Source organism: Echeneis naucrates, chromosome 22 (genome assembly GCF_900963305.1).
Source record: "Echeneis naucrates chromosome 22, fEcheNa1.1, whole genome shotgun sequence".
NCBI classification, from domain to species: Eukaryota; Metazoa; Chordata; class Actinopteri; order Carangiformes; family Echeneidae; genus Echeneis; species Echeneis naucrates.
In genome coordinates, this window is record NC_042532.1 from 15392188 (window position 1) to 15410286 (window position 18099).

General features: G+C 42.4%; 4 protein-coding genes across 5 annotated transcripts; 1 reads left to right on the plus strand and 3 right to left on the minus strand.

Moving 5' to 3' along the window:
• The first annotated feature begins 1232 nt into the window (after positions 1-1232).
• odf3l2a (outer dense fiber of sperm tails 3-like 2a) lies at positions 1233-2924 on the plus strand. Its single transcript, XM_029494617.1, has 6 exons — positions 1233-1281; positions 1639-1743; positions 1775-1777; positions 1889-2011; positions 2346-2487; positions 2579-2924. The coding sequence occupies exons 1-6, from the start codon at positions 1233-1235 to the stop codon at positions 2922-2924; spliced, it is 768 nt and encodes a 255-aa protein (XP_029350477.1).
• A 51-nt stretch (positions 2925-2975) lies between these two features.
• ebi3 (Epstein-Barr virus induced 3) lies at positions 2976-5891 on the minus strand. Its single transcript, XM_029494615.1, has 6 exons — positions 5634-5891; positions 5225-5342; positions 4975-5086; positions 4303-4420; positions 4032-4195; positions 2976-3342 (listed from the first exon to the last, which is right to left on the minus strand). The coding sequence occupies exons 1-6, from the start codon at positions 5734-5736 to the stop codon at positions 3187-3189; spliced, it is 771 nt and encodes a 256-aa protein (XP_029350475.1). The 5' UTR covers positions 5737-5891; the 3' UTR covers positions 2976-3186.
• A 19-nt stretch (positions 5892-5910) lies between these two features.
• Positions 5911-10685, minus strand: LOC115036411 (rab GTPase-activating protein 1-like). 2 transcript variants are annotated; one of them, XM_029494602.1, is made up of 8 exons: positions 10005-10680; positions 9356-9442; positions 9043-9153; positions 8504-8608; positions 8342-8425; positions 8148-8219; positions 7678-7929; positions 5999-6617 (listed from the first exon to the last, which is right to left on the minus strand). In XM_029494602.1, the coding sequence occupies exons 1-8, from the start codon at positions 10113-10115 to the stop codon at positions 6387-6389; spliced, it is 1053 nt and encodes a 350-aa protein (XP_029350462.1). In that variant the 5' UTR covers positions 10116-10680; the 3' UTR covers positions 5999-6386. The 2 variants fall into 2 exon arrangements, with proteins under 2 accessions (XP_029350463.1, XP_029350462.1); XM_029494603.1 differs by lacking the exon at positions 7678-7929 and having other exon boundaries at positions 5911-6617; positions 10005-10685.
• Positions 10686-13693: 3008 nt separating this feature from the next.
• Positions 13694-14855, minus strand: LOC115036426 (protein FAM163A-like). The gene is made up of 2 exons (XM_029494624.1): positions 14737-14855; positions 13694-14342 (listed from the first exon to the last, which is right to left on the minus strand). Exons 1-2 carry the CDS (start codon positions 14827-14829, stop codon positions 13965-13967), a joined length of 471 nt encoding a protein of 156 aa, XP_029350484.1. The 5' UTR covers positions 14830-14855; the 3' UTR covers positions 13694-13964.
• Positions 14856-18099: the final 3244 nt, after the last annotated feature.

Below are 18099 nucleotides of genomic sequence, written 5' to 3' on the forward strand. Positions count from 1 at the left end.
ATTGGTGCTTAATATTTAACTACTGTGGGGTTTTTCTTTGTCATGGCTCCGCACTTAAGGCTTTAGTTACCTCTGTGCTCTGGGAGACACTGTTAGAGCAGGAAGGTGAATTTCCTTTACCTGAGTTTGTCGCACTGTCGCACAATGTTTCCTCAGCCAAAGATAAATCCTCCTCAAGGATTTTCTGTCACCTTTGACACTTTTCAGATGGTGGCTAGGAACAAACCCAGAAGTTAGTTTTATAATTGGGGTGTTAGGCCTAAGTGTTTTTCTACTGAACATCCAATTTCATGGATAAAATGCTTTGTTATATATTTCAACATTTCTTTATTTGAATATTTATTAGGACCAAATAATATCTGAATTCCTGCCATAACAATTCTTCTTGGGTGAACATGCTTTTTCTTTTTTGTATAATTACTGGCCCCCCCCTCCCATTTTTTTTTTAACCCCTTTAGATTTTTGGCCATTTTAAGTTTTGGCCTCAAACTGTTATTTAAATGAAACCATTTGAAAAATTGGAAGGGGAATCTCTGCAACACAGTGTACTCGAAGCAAAAAACAGCATGAGATGGAAGAAGACCTTGGAATCAATTAGAGATCTTACACGGATTTAAAGAGGAAAAAAAAAAAAAAAGGGTCACACATAAATATGCGCCAGCCGATGGGTTTTCATTACAGCGATGTTCAGCAACAGAGTATCAGTTTAAGTCCTTTCATTTTTAATAACATGTATCCGAGATGCTGTTACTTACACGATGCAGGAGCTGTAATACAGGAGTACTACAGTAACCTAATGTTTTGGAATTGGATGACAGATGAACATACATTACGTCTTCCTGACACGGTTAATGTCGCCGTGCTTTCTCCTTGGATCTGTATCTGCGCAGCTCGATTAGCAGCACAGGAGCAGCTTCGGTGCTGCTTTTGTCCGACATTCAACCACCAAAGACACGGCCAAGACGTTTTTAGTTCCGCACAATCAATGCTCCTCCCTGACAGGGTTGACAGATGTGAAACTTTTTTGCCCGTGGGGACTTTGGCGAAGAGGAGGTGGAGAGGGCGTAGCCAGGGCCTCGGTCAATATAAGGTTTCTTCACATGGTGGTCATGTATAATTCAGCCTGGGAGGCCGCCGATCACCAGGTGAGAGCCACACAAAGACAGGATGTGTCTGCAGTGACAGAGGACCCGAAGAGGAAGAAGAAGAAGAAAGGAGAAAGACGTTGTAGTATGGAGGAGGTGGCGAAGAAACGGCCGATAATCTCTGCTCGAGAAAGAGGTCAGTTTATATGACGTGTATGGGGGGTTGGTTGTAGTGTGTGTGTGGGGGGGGGTTATTCATCCACATGGATTGTATTATAACTGATTTGGCTTTGGTTCAATATCTCACAGTATTATAGAGTCATGGCTCAGTACTTGTTTGAGCTTTCTACTTTGTTTAGAATCCATTCCCAAATAAGCCGAGGAAGGACGTTAAAATGCATAACCATAGAAAATAAGTCAAAGAGCTCCATATGGGAATCATCAAAACACAGCCTGAGCTGAATCGTGGTGGGTGTGCTATACTGCTGCTTGGAACTGAATCTGTTGCATCATTTTCATCACTGTCCTCCCCCTCCTCCTCCCTCGCTGTCAGGCCCGGGACCTGCCCGCTATGCTCTGCCCCCTACAGTTGGATACATCAACCATGACTTCACCAAACCCAGCAGCCCTGCATACACTATCCACAGCCGCGTGAGCAGTGAGTTCTCATCTGGTCTGCCGTAGCCCAGCTTGTACTCCCTAATCTCACCTTTATTCGACAAATATCTGGCTGGAATTGGTTTTATTCCTCTTGATTGGGTCAAAATCTGTCTGTGGATGATTTGTCATTGTGTTTTCTGTAGTGCTCCCTTTGGACTCCAGCCCGGGACCAAGGTATCATATTGGTGACAGGGTGACCCGATTTGGCCGAATGGAGACGCCAGCCTACTCTATTTTGGGCAGAGGAAGGAATGCAGGGACTAAAGGTGATATAAACTCAGTTGTTTATGGCTGCTGGGCCAAAATCTGTTCACAGCGGCTCCATTTATGTACTGAATATAAATACTATGAAAATCATCCAAAGAGAAGACAGCAGAAATTAGTTCAATTTGCCCAACGAAACATTAATAACATTAACATTCATGCTAACTGAGGACTAACCACCATTCGTCGTGACTCAGCCTGTTTCCTTATACCAAAAATACAGACTCATACCCCAGCAGCAGGTCAGATGATATGAGTTAGGGTAAGGGCTTTTTGTTTTCTAAAGGCAAGAAGAAAAAGGAGCAGACATACCAGTTTTTGCGTTTATGTTGACAGGTGAGCTGTTCCACACTCCTGGGCCAGGGGCCTACAGCCCAGAAAGGGCGCCACCTCTCAACGCTCAGCGCCGACCGCCTTCCTACACCATTGGTGGCCGCACCAGATACCGCCCTGTGGATGCTGTACCACCACCCAACAGGTGATGGCAGACAGATTACATTCACAGAGAAAGTGTTTCAAATCTTTAAGGAGACATCTCCGCTTAAGTGTCGCTTACCTCACTCCACCAGGTACAGTCTCCCTAATCTGCTGGGCTGCCAGGTTCCAAACAAGCCCTGCAGTCCGAGCTACAGCTTCTCAAGTCGAAGGAAGGTCGGCGCGCCCTCTGAAGATCTCTCCATGAGCCCCGGACCGGGAAAGTACAACAGTACAAACCCAGACATTTACCGCCATCGTCAGCCCTCCTTCTCCATGCAGAAGCGGACTAAGAGGCCCAATAACTCCTCTGCTGTTCCCGGCCCGGGTGCATACAGCCCGGAGAAATTCCACGTGCATCTTCCCAGACCCCCATCCTTCTCTATGGGGATTAGGCACTCTGAGTTTGTCTGCCCGCTTGTGGTGGATGTAGCTGACTGACCACACTTTGAACTTTCAAATACTTTTATTTTTATTCAGTTTTTTCACCCAATGTTACTTAAATATCAATTTCCCTGAGGGCAAACGACAACCAAAACAGACAGCAAAACAGGAAGTTCAATGGAAGTGCTTTCCTTTATAAATAATAACAAATATGTATATATATAAATATATATGCAGTGAAAACAAAGATGCATGAAGTGTGCAGTTCTTCAGATTGATGCAGCACATAGCTTAAAAGGTGAGAGGTAAATGAATGTGTTTAGGGCTTCATCACTGGTACGGTCACATTTACAGCGGAGCTCCAGTTGCTGCACTTGCCGAGGCCCAGCAGCTCCATGGCACACACCTGGAACAGGTACGTCTTTCCTGGGATGAACTGCTTCAGCACGACTCTGGTATTCTCCAACGGACCCAGCTGGGGGAGAATACGTGTTAGTGTTAGTTTTACTTAAAAAATGTCAAAGTCTAAGTGGTGAATCACGGCTTTATTAGTTTTAAATGCTTTATTTATTAATACTAACAGAGCAGATATTATCCTTTAATAAAAACAGCTTGTGGGTTGCCAGGTTGTGGCATTTGAAGTTTATCTTCTCCATTCCCTTCTCCTTCTAGCAATAATGCAGTTAGAAAAAGAAAAAGTATGTACTTTTGGGTTTCACAATTTTTGAGAAGCGCTGATGTTTCAAAGGAGACATGGTCAAAAATTGTTCACTTTGATCACGATGAAGCCAAAGATCTGGGACATGAACATCCATTCCAGATGTTCAGAAAAATTGCTCTTATTAATGATTTATAATTTCTCACTAAAGCTGAATGAATGACTTATTAACTATGAATAAAGGGCATCAGTAACAGCAAAGAAATCAATTTTAAAGGACAAGGTGGTTGTTGTTGTTTTTGTATGTATGATATTGTGTACTTCAGAAAACAAGCATTTATTTTTAGAAACAACAGAAAATATAATTAAATACTTTACTTCCTGTAAATAATTGTTTTGATCAAAAGGAGAAATCAGTTTGCATGGAGGACGAGGGGTTTTTGTTGTGAGTCAGCTTTAGTTGGTGAATGACTGACCCAGCAGGCCGTGATGAAATTGATACTCACATTGACAATTTTAAGTGTGCCCCTGTTTTCCCACTGATACTTAATATGGTATTTTAGGGGGAAGATGTCCAGGTTGGCCCAGGTGGAGGGGGTAGACCACTCCACCACCAAGTCCCTGATGTCATGAGAGTAAACCCGCACGTCTTCGGGGGGGTCTGGTTTCACTGCACAACAGAAAAGCCGAATGAAGCTGAGACGTAAAACCGCATTTAAATCACTTTTGGTAGCAAATCCTACACTCATATTATCATCATACAGTTTCTGTTCTCACCAATTTCCTCCAACATAAAACTTGCGAGATGGGAGCTGCTTTTGCCAGAATAAACTGCTGTGACATTGATGATGTAGTCGGTAAGCAGCTTCAGATTGGGCAGTCTGCAGTACCAGAGCTAAAACGGAGGAACAGATTATTTTTTTATACAGTATATACGCCGTTTTTTTTACGTTCTATACTTTGGTAGGTTAAAATGCTCTGTGAATGGAAGTAACTCGGTAACATACTGCACAAATATTCTGTATTATGTTTTTATTACATACAAAACATTTGAATGTAGCAGTAGCCTATGTTGGAGCCTTTTGGGGTTTAACATTAAATGGACAGATGATTATGAGCAAGCAAACATCCTAGCCCCTTTTTTTTCTTATCTTACTGGCAGACTATGTGTCAAACCTGGAACTGATTTGCTGTCTGTTGTAGCAAGTAATATGAGGGGGGTTTCCGAAAATCAGCCAGTCTACCATGACTGGTTTAAAAATGGAGCTGAGAGTTTTAGGAACAGTATTACTACATGCATTTCCTATTTATGCTTTTTTTTTTTTTTTTTTTTAATAACATCTTCTATTCTTCTATTCAATCTTATGTTCATTTTGGGTTTAGTCTGCAAAAGCCCCCTCCTCAGTGGACACAGTCTGTCTGCAGATAGAGTGGTAATTAAACTGGCACCTTTTCAGATGGGATTGATGATGATGATGATGATGATGATGTCGGCCATGACGGGTTATGAGCAGGTGGGATGAGATGGCACTGCTTGGTGACCGATTGATTGTGTCTCTCACTGATGAAATGCAAACACAAGTACACACATACAAATGAACCGCTCGACGACAGCCAAATCAGGAAGAAGAGGAAGGAAGAGGCGGAGGAGGACGAGCAGCGGCAGGAGAAAGGGAATGATTGTTTTTTTCAGATTTACCTGTAGGTTGCAACGTAGTGTGTCGGCGGGGACTGGGGAGGTTCAGGCCAGGAGCATAAAGTCACATTTGGATAGGTCGCACACCAGCAATGCACTGCGGGAGTGGGTGCAGAATCCACTGAAAGAGATCACATCTGGTCAGAGAATGTGCTCCACGAGTAGAAGATAAAAGATATAAAACATTCTTATTCCCTTTTTTCATGTTTGCTACTGTGATTGAGCTCTACACTATCTATTTATTGTGCTGAATTGTCTGTATTTGTTGTCATTGATTGCTTCACTTCAAATAAATTCATTAAGCAAAATAAAAGAAACATGTGACTACACAACAAAACTGAACATTAGACACAAACACTGAACATACACTAAAACTGGACACGCTGAGTTCATGTGGTAAATGTGTACTCACAGTCTGATGTTGCATCACCTGTCAGCAGGTGTTGAGCTTGTCCTCCATGAAAACACACCAGGAGAGTCACAATAACAGAAACGCGGCCAAATACAGCAGCCATCAGTCTTCAAGAATAGTAATTACTGCCTGAGTGCAGCTTCTCTAAACACTTCTATAAATACTCCAGACAGCCCTGAAAGTAAACTTGGTTTGTTGCTTGTTCTGTTCCTTTACGTTCAGATGTCAAAGTTCACTGATAACTATCAGACGGCTGCTGGTGTCTCTTCTGCGTGTCTGAGCAGCAGCTGCTGATCAGCACTTTAAAAGCAGAGATGGTCAGAGTGAAAGAGGAACAGCGAGTGCGGTATATCACAGCAAAACCTCCTTCAGGGAGAACCCTCATTTCTCACTTTAGGTGCTAAGTTTCACTATGTCATGACAAAATGACTCTTGTCCTGGTTTTTAATATTGTATTGAATTGGCAGTTTGCAAATTTCATAATGATACACACAGATGCTCACATGGCACATGCGTTAGTTGTAGATGTACACAGTGGAGCGTCGTCAGTGACCACAGTTCTCAGGAAGCTGTGCTGTCAGGTACTCTCCTCGGGTGCTTCTGTGCTGTAGTCTGCCCTCTAGTGCACAAAATCAAAAATAGCAGCTACTGTACTGAATACATTGCGTATATCATACGTAGTGTCCCTTTTAAAGAGGCTTGATCGGCCCCCAGAGTCCAGTTTTAGGTGATCAGCACCCACAGTCCCAGCGGTCACACGTTATCTCGGTTGTCTCTGTGTGGCCATGACAACTTCTTGCCGCTCCATCCAGTCAGGGAGCCGCCGTGGAGGTTCCAGCCCAGCCCCGGTGAACCCTCCCTGTGTGTGCCGAGACCGTGAGGCCCTCCGCTGGATGTCCGCAGGGAAGTGAAGGCCTTGCTGATCCAGCTGTTCTTCGCCTCCTGCAGATCGTTGGCCAGGACTCCCCTCTTGTGCTCCAGGTCCTGTTCCAAAATGACACAGGTCAAAAGTGTGACGCGTACTCTGTCACAAGTGGAGTTCCCTTCGCAACTTCAGCAAAAAAAAACAAAACAAAACTAAACATAGTATATTAGAATGAAATGAAGTTTAAGGTATAAGCCTAACATCCACTTTGGATCGATTAATGGTACACTGCATTACTGCTGAGCTTTTTATATGTTCGAATTAGTAACCTTGGTTCAGTTCCACATGAATGGCCCCGACAAAAATGGCCTTCAACTTTTAAAACATGAAATCAGTATGACTTTCTTCACTGATTACAACACCACCGTACGGCATGAAGCTCCATCGTAGTTATTCAACTCGTACTGTAATAATCCAGTGGACGCAGTTATGTATTGTTTTGTTGTCTATTTAGGGAGAAATACAACAATGTAAAGCACAGTGAAACGACTTCACAGTGTTATGTTGAAACATAATTTGATATAGGTTTCTTTTCATGCACACTTCATGTTAGCATTAGAGGGTACAGAGTGCTTATGTAGCGCTGCACACACTGATATTTATGTTTTCTAATAATGTGTCCCAGTAACTCGTTACAGCTATAGTCCTATTGGAGGAAATGATAACAAAAAGTGTGCACATTTCCAAAGAGCCTGTTGAGAATGAGGGTTGGCTCTATTTTGAAACTGGAATTAGTTTAGGTCAGAAATGAAGCTCAGTTCCCTTTGAATGCATTTCCGTTGTCTCATCTCACTCTAAATTTTTGTGTCACTTTTGCTTTCTAGTCCTGTCAAATGTGCTTTACTTCAGCACTTTGGGGGATCCTGTCCTATATGAGACTTTCAGTGGGCTGCATGAAAATGATTTACATCAGCGGGGTGTAATAGCTGAACTATTATGGCGTACATCTCAAACTGCTCTGCCGTAAATTGAACTTGCGACAATTAGGTTCTTCGGTATGAGCTCAGGAAACAAATGCAAATGTGAGAAACCCTGGAAAGTCCCAATAAGTACAGTTTCTTAAACATTCCCGTAGCTGTTATTTCAATAAGTGAGGGTGTCATTATTATCGAAATGTACCTGGATTTTACACTTGGCCTCCACCATCTGGAGTTTGGTCTGTGCCAGCTCCTGCTCCAGCTCCCTGATCTGAGCCTTGAGGGACTCCTTTTCCCGCTCCTTCCTCCACTGCTCTGCCTTTTCAAGACCTTCACTGTCCTCCTCCTGGTCTGATTCGTCTGTCAGAGCTTCTGTCGGACAGGCCTGACCTGAAGTCGCCGGTTCATGTCTTTCTATGATGCGCTGACAGCGAGCACAGCCCATCACCGCGCTCTGCAGGCACAGAGAGAAAGAAAGATTTTAGATTCTATTACTTTTCTGTCCCCAAACTTGACATCCAACAATACAAAAAAAAAAAAAAACAAATGGTCTTTAATGAGCGGGTTAAGCAACCGAGGACGTAGCAATTTCTGAAAACGACTTCCAACAACGTGGTGGTGGAAATGAAGGCTGACAGAGATAAAAGCAGAGATGAAAGTATGTGTCGTCACCTTCAGTGAATCCAACTCATCTTCGTGGGTGGCCTGCTGCCTCTCCAGACGGTTTGTCAGCTGAGAGCAGATCTGAGAGAAAGAGCAACTGATGTTAACATCATTAAGCAAAACACAAGCGAACTCTTTTATCATTTACACAGTGAGCTCCTTAATTCCTCGCAATCTCGTTTTCATTTTTCTGATTTCTTTACCTGTTTGTAATCTGCGATAATGCCCGACGACCTCCTGTTTTCCTGCTCAGCTTTCTCCAGCTCTCGCCGAAACACTTCCTTCAGCTGTAAGAGAAGAAACCCTTTATTCATGCATGCTCTCGTTGTTACAGCCACCAAACAGATGAAAATCTTTGTTCTTGCCATGGCGGCTTCTTCTTCCTTCCCCCTTTTCTCCTCCTCTGTGGCCTGCAGCCGATGTCTGGTCTGCAGAAGGTCTTTGGTGAGTTCGTCCACTCTGTCCTCCGCCTGCCAGCAGAGCACAAACAGCTCAACACACAATTCCAGTAATCCGGCAGAATTCACCAGGAGATTCAGTAAAAAAAAAAAAAAAACTAAATAAAGTAAATGTGAGCAAATAAAAAGTTGTGACCCATCCTACTAGACACTAAAGCCAGAAAGCCATTTAAAAATGATTACAAAGGAATGACAAATACACAAAATTAGCCTGTTAAATTAAAATACAGGCCACATAACTGACACTGAAGAGTTTAAACCCAATGAAATCCATCATCACGGGTTAGTTTTTTGCAGATAAATTGACAGCAGGCTCACACTGAGACTGTGGTGGACATTTTCAGCTGCAGTCCTAAAAAGTAGCTTCTCAGTAGTGACCAGGTGCTTTTGTAATTTTAGACCGAAACTCTTTTCCCCTTTTTGTGAAGGGCTGTGGTTGATCGCACCTTGTCCAGAGCATTCCTCAGAGCGACCTTGCTGGTGATGAGCCTCTGGGCTAGGTTGTCGTTTTCCTGCTCGAGACGGAGGCTGGCCTGCTGGAGCCGACGATTTTCCTTCTGAAAAACAGAGAAAACGCCATCAGGGTTCTGCAGCCACAAACTCCAGCTTTCAGAAAAACCTAAGGAGTTGAAATCAGGTGATTTGAGAAAAAGAAGGAGCTCAGCTAGGAAAAGCACTGGCTGAGTTGTCAGGACTGTGCTCTTATCAGAAGAGTGACTTAAATGTCTGTACTGCTGGAGGAAGTAACGGATTTCTGACCAGGTATTTGTCCAAAGGGTCTTCTTGTTCTTCATCATCCATTATTTGAAGCCGGCTTTCCCCCAGTTTAGCTTTCTTTGTTGGGACCTGAGGGAAGAAAGAGTCAAGTCTAATTAAACTGTAACATTTGACTGAACTGTTGACTCAGTGTTATCTGCCAACAGAGCTGATGCCAGATGCCGTCTGAGAGCAACAAATCAACGAGAGTCTCAGAAAAACGGATCCAGATAAGGATACAACCAAGATAAGATAGGGCTGAGGGCATGGGGGAGAAAATAACAGAGCGGGCAATGTTTTTTTTAAAGCCCGAAATGACAATTTCCATATCGTAAATATCTAAAATGAACAATCGGCACTCATTTCCCTCTCCCCTGACTTATGAATCTGTCATGCAGAGGATTGTGTTTGTGTTTGGCTGCCAGTTTGAATGGGAAGTGGACTCACAGGATGTTCATCTCTTCATGTATGAGAAGTCATTTATCGACTCCAAAGTTAAGTCGAAAACCTGTCAACTTTTCATAGCCTCACTCATACTTGGCATCCTGGCATGGTTTTGGCTTTTTGATGTGGTGACAGGTCAGTCATAGGTAGGTAAGGTAGTGAAGGTAAATCATGATGTCATTAGACTGAATGCAAAAGTGAGTCTTACTGTGAACTTAGGTCCAGTTTCAGCCACCAGGCAAGCCAAGATCTCCTCCTCGCTCATCTGCTCCATAACTTGGGCATCATACGCCATCATCATAGACACTTCCTCCATCATCTTGCCCAAATGTGCAACCCCAGGACACAAACACACACACACACACACACACACACACACACCAAGAGTCACAGACTTTGCAGGTGAACCCTCCAAAGGAAAATCCACCAAGACGACGAGTAGATTTTAACCCTTCCAAAGATGAAGTTGTCCTGGTTGGTTTCTACTTGGTTCGATGCAGGCAAGTGATCCGTTCAGCGTGAGAGTTTAACCAGGAAAACGAGAGTGTAAAAAGGGACAAAGTCCAAGTAGTGATGAAACAAGGAGGCTCAGTTTACAGTCCAAAGGTGGAGAACAGAAAGGGATACTCCAACAGGTGAGACACAGCTACGCTTGGACACGCTGCCACCTAAAAAGAAGCGGTCAGAACCACTATCCCACCTCGTCTGGTGGAGTGTGTGTGTCTGTGTGTGTTACAGGTGTATGGGCAGTAACAGGTTCAACAGGGTTTATATGAGACTTGACAGTGTTTGAAAGAACAACAGTGGGACACACCCACTGCAGAGCTCACCTTTCTTATCACCTACCTCTCACACACTCTCCAACACCACCTGCGTATGATCGATTTTCTGATGGTGAGCTCCTACAAGGATTTCTTTTTTTTTTTTTTACTTTCCACTGTTCCTATCGTGCACTCTGTGAAACCCAGCTGGCAGAAAGAGCGTGTGAAGCTGTCGGACTGCCTGTTGACGAAGGCAGTAAGGAGTAAGTGATGTGGTATTTGTCAAATTTCACCCTCGGGTGTTGGTGTGACACGGGCCCGTCGCTCTATTATTGTAATGAGGCTGAGCAGCCTCAAGAGAGCAAACGGGTCCAGCAGGTAAAGCGACAGGATACCAAAGCATGGACGCAGAATAACAAAGAAGTTTCAGCGCCTCCCCTTCCCTCCCTTTACTCATATTTTCAGTTGCATTTCAAAATGAAGTTCCTCCAAGTTTTTCCCCCTCTATCCTGTAATCTCACATATATTTGACACGACACATCAGTATCACTGTCTTTCCCAGGTTTCATTTCCCTCCCTTTGATGCTCTATTAATCACTGTTCATAGTGATTCATAGAACTTTTTTTTTTTTTAACTCTCCCTCTGTGATTTTTTTGGGCACTTCTTCCTACATTCTTTTAATAACCACAAACTAAGATTTCAACATCCACTGCTACTTACTGTAAGTGAAGACAGACCGAAAATAAATCCAGGCAAACGTATAAACATTTATTCTTCCTGAAAAAACAAAACAAAAACAAAAACAGAAACAAAAAAAATATATATATTATCTTACTGTATCGGGGTATACCAAAATGTATTCATACTGAACAATCTGAAAAATACTATTATTTTTACCAATCAGAACAAGAAAACGGGAACCTAGAAATAAAAAGGCGCACAGATCAGTTGTCACATTGCTACAGTGCTCGTCAGTGCAAAAACACAGAACCAGTGGCCCACGAAAAAGAAATCTCTTACACCACATCATGGGGATCATATGTGCGAGTGAGTCTATTGCTGCGTGGCTGTGAACACCGATGCTGAGTGAACATCTCGAATAACAAAAAGCCATTTTATACATAATGTAGCACGAACAGCAAAGAGATGCAAGGAGAAGAAAGTCAGGAGATGTGACAAATAAGCTCACAGCTCAGTGGAAAATCTGTGATATGAGAATAAACATATCTTTGAACAGATCGTCTTTGACCTGCTATTCTTAAAACTACGGCTAATTTTATTTTATTTTTTTTCATGTCGGCAACCTCCAGTTCCAAATGTAAATCACCATTCTCTTCCTAATGCGTCTTCTGTTGTATCAAAACAGCCAGAAACTCAAATTAAAATCAAGATGGAATAACAACTGAAGAGTCTGGAAAAACTCACATTTGTTACACACACTCTAAAACACAGGTAAACCCTGACATCCTTCACAAAAACTACGATATTCCTTAGAAATATAGATTCAGGCATATACTGCATCTTGTTACTGTACTGTAAAGCAGATGTAATGGCTTGTAGATACAAGAAGTGAAACTTCAGGATCAGCAGAATAGGGTACATGATCCGAGTGTCTAACGGCCATCTAAAATGTTCTTAAAATCAGTTTCTTTCTTTTCATACACACCTAATGTGTAAACACTCCAACTATCAATACATCAGCTCATATGAAAGGTCCGGCTCCATTGTGAAAATGGAAGAATTTCTGACTGACACTAGAGTCATCAAATAACTGCAAGATGCGCAGAAATGCTTCAGAACTGGAATTTTTTTCTACAAGTAGTGGTTTCTATAGCTGGCAAACAAGTACGCCTAATAGAAAAACTGTTAGCCCTCATGTAAACTGGGAAGGGTGGGGGGTTGGGACTGACTTTTGAGCCTTTCACCTAACACTAGCAAGGAGTTGGGGGGGTGGGGAGCAATAGAAACCAAAGAGACACAGGTGACCCAGATCGTCTGTGTTCACACTACAGAGTGAAGCTGGAGCGAATTCCTGCCACCACGCTGTTTCAGTCATGTTGCCTCACGTATGAAGCCCCTTGGGGCAAATTTGGGATTTGTGATATGAAACAAAGATTTAACTTGACTTTACGTTCGATTACATTTCTGAGAAAGCAAAGAAAGTGGCCTTTCTGTGGCTACCGCGGCCAGTAATATTTAATCAGCAAAAAAAGAAATTAGTCCTTGAAAACGGCAGTCTGTGGTATTTTACGTGATTCGACAACTATATTCGCCATTCTTAGTTTTTAAGCGCTCTGCAGGTTTAATCCCATTTAACTGAACTCCTGTAGAATGAATGTCTCTTAACTTTTTAATGTTGTCATTTCAATTTGTGAGTAACGGGAAGAAAAGCAAGAATTGCTGTGTCTGTGACATTTGCTTCCTTATATAGCTGTGTAATTTCCAAACAATTTCCAGATACTTCCCTGCTAAGTTCCCTAATAGGTTGAAGCCATTTGGTGTCATTTACCAAAAATAGAGATCACTGTGTTCAAGAAAACACTCTTGTGAGTTTCTAACACAAATTCTTTTTTTTGTCAGTCCGTGCCAGAAAATCAACTGAACAGAAAATGTGAATGAACAATTTTGGATATTGTATCAGTGAAAGTGACTAATGATAAATGGAAAATAAATTCATACTCACCTACAAGTTATTCACAAAATAAATTGTTACATCATTGATTAAATTATTTGCAAATGATTAAGAAAATTAATAATGTAGTGTGTAACCAAACACAGTTATGGGGAATCTAACTTATTATGTATTATTATTTGTTTGGGTTTGGGAAACAAATGAGCTGTCATGAAAAAAAAAAAAAAAAAAAAAAAAACAGCAGATTTCATTATTTGTATGCAAATTATGAAATATTGTCGGGATTATTTGCCGGGAGCGAGTTAAAATTTTCATCCCTAGCACCTAAACAAGAAAAATGACTTGGCCGCTTTTGTGTTGTGCTCACTAACAGTCCATGCATGGTCTTGTGTCCCTGACTGCCTTCAGTTGTGTTTTGTATGACTGCACCGGTGCAGCGGCGTTCACACCTGGAATAGTCTAAATACCCAAAACACGTTTGAGCCGTGCACGTGATGCGGCCTTTATGCCAAACAAAATGAGGCACATCCCTGCTGATCTGACATTGTGTTACGCTGCTGTCTGCGGTCAGCAGATTTGTTGCCCGCACTGAGGCCAGTAAATCTGTGGCTGAGGTGAGCGTGCGCAGTAATGTGTGTATTTGAGTGTAATTGTGTTGTGCTGTAATCCATCACCTGAATTTAGTGGAATTTAGTTGATGTGTACTGTAAGTGTCAGGTGTGTGACAGTAAAGTCTTTTGTGTGGTGACGGGGGTTGTCGGGGCACAGCAGAGGTCAGACCTGGGTGCTGTAGGGGCGTGGCGGGGGAGGAAACATGTCCGTGGGACCGTAGTAACTCAGAGGAGAGGAGCCCTGCGGGTTGGCCGACAGGGGAAGAGAGACGGACGGGTTCTCGTAGTAGGTGTGGAACCCCAGCCGCTCCCCTCCGTTGCGCATGTCGTCTGTGAGTCCAGAGCGGAGGGGGTGCGGCGAGCACGTGGGGCAGTGGTTGTGGTGGGAGCCCGTGTCCAGCTGATCCAGAGAGACGGGGGTGATCGCCGTGCCGTCCATCGCCAGAGCGTTGCAGGCGTTGCAGGGAAAGTGAGAGAGAGGGTCTGCTCCCACCACAGAGCCCATGTCCACCTCAGAATCATTCTTCTTACAGCAGTAATACTGAACAGGGAGGATCAGGAGGTTTACCTTCAGTGGTTATACTGCATTTTAAACAAATCTACAGTGAGCACGTACACGAGTCTGGGTCCATATATAGATATGACACAGAACCCATTTAAAAGCTTCATCATGAAAACTGAAGTCACATCGTTACATGAAAAAGAACCACTTGAAACCAAAGCGAAAGCAGAAAAAAAAAAAACAAAACTAAACCGTGCATTCATAACAGGATTAGGATTAATTCATATCTTTCATCTAACGCCACTCATCTCATGAGATTTACAGATCACTGGGGTCGGCTTCTTGATATCCATCTCAAGTTTTATCATAGAAAAGTTTTTAACGTCTCCTGTCAGATTTAAAATTCATGCATACAAAGCAGCAAATTTGATACCTGGAGTCTACAGTAACAGAGCACTGCGACAATGCACAGCAGTATCACTCCGGCGAGAATTCCTCCGGTTATAACAATAGTTCCCGCTGACATTCGACCAGCTCTCCATCAAACCCTTCAGAGTGAGACAAAGACATGAAAGCCAGAGAAAGAGAGATATAGTAAGATGGAGACCAGCAGAGATGGAAATTTGAATTGAAATGAAGACTGTGAATGACACCATTAGACATCTGGGCTTTAGTTCCACCGCAGAATATTCTGCATACTTAAGTCCAACAAAGATTTCTATAATGCTTGCTCTGATAGCCGGTGCGGGCTAAATGAGTATATTCATGTACCATCGTGATGTAACTGCGACTGATGAAACGTGCTGTAAGTAGCTGGTTATCAAACAGCTGGGGCTGTTTCAGGCCTCCCAGACGTGGAGGGCGATAAAGCGAGGGAAAAACCAAAACGTTAGAAATGTTTGGCCTCGACAAACCTGCACGACTTTTTCATCAGTTCTGCAAGTCTCAATCTGTACAGAAAGGACAAGCAAGGCTCGTGATACGGCAGGATTCATGCCAGGGTTCTGAGGGACAGTGTTCAAATGATTAATAACAATACAAATTATTATTATTTCATTAGTGTTATGTTTGAGGGGGAAAAAAGAGAGAAAGTAAATAATCAAACTCTGAAATCCAAAACTGCATGAGCGCACATTAAATAAGAAGTGGTGGGGAGAGATCTATTCATCACTTTGCTTTAAAATCTCCCAAACGCATTGTGTTGGGTTCACATTATTTTCCTTCTCATCAAGCGTGGAGTCGTCATGGCCTGCAGACTCGTTGTGTTTCTACACGTATTCACCTAATTTCTGAGAGCGACATGAGATGACTGATACCGCTCTTTTGTCGGCACAATAATAACGTACCATAAATGAATAACTCCAATATGAATTTAGCTCCTTCGTGTCCACTGGTCAATGAAGCACTCAAAATAGAGTCCCACTATTTATGATCTCAATACTTTTTTATATGTGTTTTTATTCATAAGATATAAATGGATTCAGTTGAGGGGGATATTTCCAAGCATGTCAATACTCGTTTCAAAGCAAACTCATGGGCCAGATTTATGGAATGACTTTCTCTATTTGGCGACAAACTGGCTCTCTTTAAAGAACACATTTTTTCACAGGTATTACCGTTTTATGTGTTTCACTAATATTGACATGCATTATCGCTGCTGCTCCACGGATGTGAACTCACATTGTGACATTTTTGCCCATTTTGTGTTCATTGCCATGGCTGTTTTTTTTTGTTGCATTATGTGTATATTTTAATAGAGTCCAATCATCTTTGGGCAGCTTCGTTGTTTCTCGTATGTTTTTGTCACCTTGCTGGAGGCTTTAAAAAAAATAAAACTTTGCCTCTCCCTGCAATGTACACCATTATTTTCTGTCATTGCAGCAATGCTGCGTTTAATATCGTGGAGATACAGAAACTTTTAACTGTACAAACTGTGACAGACTTAATCGTGATAGTTATTTTTTATTTTTTAAGTTTTGATACAGACTTGATGTTTTACTCTTACTTCAAGGCTTTATGCTAAGTTGAACTTTGCATCGACCCCAACTTGAACCCCGTGTGCGACAGAAGAGCGAGATCATCTGGAAAGACAAGTAACGAACCTAATAGGCGCAGAAACATCTGAGCTCCCAAAGAAATAACACTCACATTAGAAGACAGCGGGAGATGCAGAGATGGAGGAGCGTGAGAAGGTAGGAAACCATGACAGGCCTTTGGAGTATCACTCTCAAAACCTCCTCTCACTGGGACTCCTGCAAGAGGAGAGACAGGAAATGGTGAACTGGAGAACGATACAGAGCTGCAGTGAATGAATACTGTCGCTGGTCATTTCTATGCACCTTTCATCGGTGAGTTAACTTTAAAATCTGACATTGACGTGCCTGACGTGATGCTTATTTTCAACAGTCCAAAATAAAACCAGTAAATATTCATCGTACAATGACTTGGGAGAGAGACAGGCGACATTTGGGATTTTGACACGTTTGACTAACTGATCATCGTATGGCTTGGAATCTGGTCTAATGCCATATAAACACAAACTCTTCAGAAGTGGAGATCCATCAGCATTGCAACAGGACAGCTCTGGATGAGAAAAAGACACTTAAGAAGTGGATGAATTAGTATGGTGCACGCAGCAGCCTTCGAGCTGCGCACGCCAGCCATATGGCCAGATATGTGCACAAGGGCATTACAGTTTCAGCATACTAAATCTGATGCGTACGTGCACGTCCCCTCGTTTCGTTTGGCTGCCACTGATTCCAGAGTGCCTCTCAGAGTCGCAGGTTTAATTGTCATCTTGTGGGTGGAATTGGCTGCATACTGATACATTCATTAACGCACTGATGAATAAAATAAAAAAAAAAAAAAACCAACAACATGCAATTCTGTGTTTTGCTTGAAAAATGTAAGGTTCATTAGGCATCTTCTAATTGTTGAACTTTTGGATTCCTAAATTCCTAGATAATTTTAACAAGCAGCTCTGCTAACACAGGGCAAAAAAAAAAAAATGCTCTCACTGACATAAAATTGCTGGATGAATATTAACATGGCTCCTGTGTTAGCTTCTCTTCATTGGCTCCCAGTAAGATTCAGAATAGAGTTCAAAATCCTTCTCCAAACATAAAAAGCTCTTAATGATCAAACTCAATCACATCTCATAGTTCCTTACTGTCCCAGGAGGTCACTTCGCACTCTGGATGTAGGTTTACTTTGGTTCATAGAGTCTCAGAGTACATCAGATCTTTCAGTTATCCTCATCTATGGGGGGGGGGGGCTCTGTCACAGCTTTCACAGTCAGCCTTAAAGCCTACAGTTAAAAATTGATTACTCTTTTTCTTTCAGTTGTGCTTCTTCAGGCCTGTGAGCACCTCTCTCTCCACCATGTACGTATATTACAATTATCTCTAACTTTGTTTTTTCTCATAGTCCCTCCTGCCCCCCCCCCCCCCCCAACCTCTTTAACAACTCCATAAAGACTTTGGTGGAGTGCCCTGATGTACCTTTGTTATGATTCGGTGCCAGGTAAATAAATTTGATTTGCTTAGATTTGATAAATCCAAGACGCCTGCACACAGTAAATGTATTTAAACAGACCTTCTTATTAACGTCTCTCTCTGAATGACAGAAATTGAAACAAGTGTGGAATACTGGGAGACGTCGCGTTCAAATACCAAATATAGCACTTAATCTAAATATTAACACTCTGGCAGAATGGCCTTTTATATCAGTGAGTAAAATGCATGACTTTGACGTTAATTTAGACTAATTTCTATGTTTAAGCGCCGGCAGAATGATT

Coding starts and splice junctions, on each gene's coding strand:
- ebi3 (XM_029494615.1), bottom strand. CDS start 5,736: ATGGCTGCTGTATTTGGCCGCGTTTCTGTTATTGTGACTCTCCTGGTG. Junction 5,343..5,633: donor AGGTGATGCAACATCAGACT/GTGAGTACACAT, acceptor GATCTCTTTCAG/TGGATTCTGCACCCACTCCC. Junction 4,421..4,974: donor CATCAATCCCATCTGAAAAG/GTGCCAGTTTAA, acceptor CCTCCGTTTTAG/CTCTGGTACTGCAGACTGCC.
- LOC115036411 (XM_029494602.1), bottom strand. CDS start 10,115: ATGATGGAGGAAGTGTCTATGATGATGGCGTATGATGCCCAAGTTATG. Junction 9,154..9,355: donor ACCCTTTGGACAAATACCTG/GTCAGAAATCCG, acceptor TCTGTTTTTCAG/AAGGAAAATCGTCGGCTCCA. Junction 6,618..7,677: donor AGGCCAAGTGTAAAATCCAG/GTACATTTCGAT, acceptor ATTTTGGAACAG/GACCTGGAGCACAAGAGGGG.
- odf3l2a (XM_029494617.1), top strand. CDS start 1,233: ATGGAGGAGGTGGCGAAGAAACGGCCGATAATCTCTGCTCGAGAAAGA. Junction 1,282..1,638: donor AATCTCTGCTCGAGAAAGAG/GTCAGTTTATAT, acceptor CCTCGCTGTCAG/GCCCGGGACCTGCCCGCTAT. Junction 2,488..2,578: donor GCTGTACCACCACCCAACAG/GTGATGGCAGAC, acceptor TCACTCCACCAG/GTACAGTCTCCCTAATCTGC.
- LOC115036426 (XM_029494624.1), bottom strand. CDS start 14,829: ATGTCAGCGGGAACTATTGTTATAACCGGAGGAATTCTCGCCGGAGTG. Junction 14,343..14,736: donor TCTGTTACTGTAGACTCCAG/GTATCAAATTTG, acceptor CTCCCTGTTCAG/TATTACTGCTGTAAGAAGAA.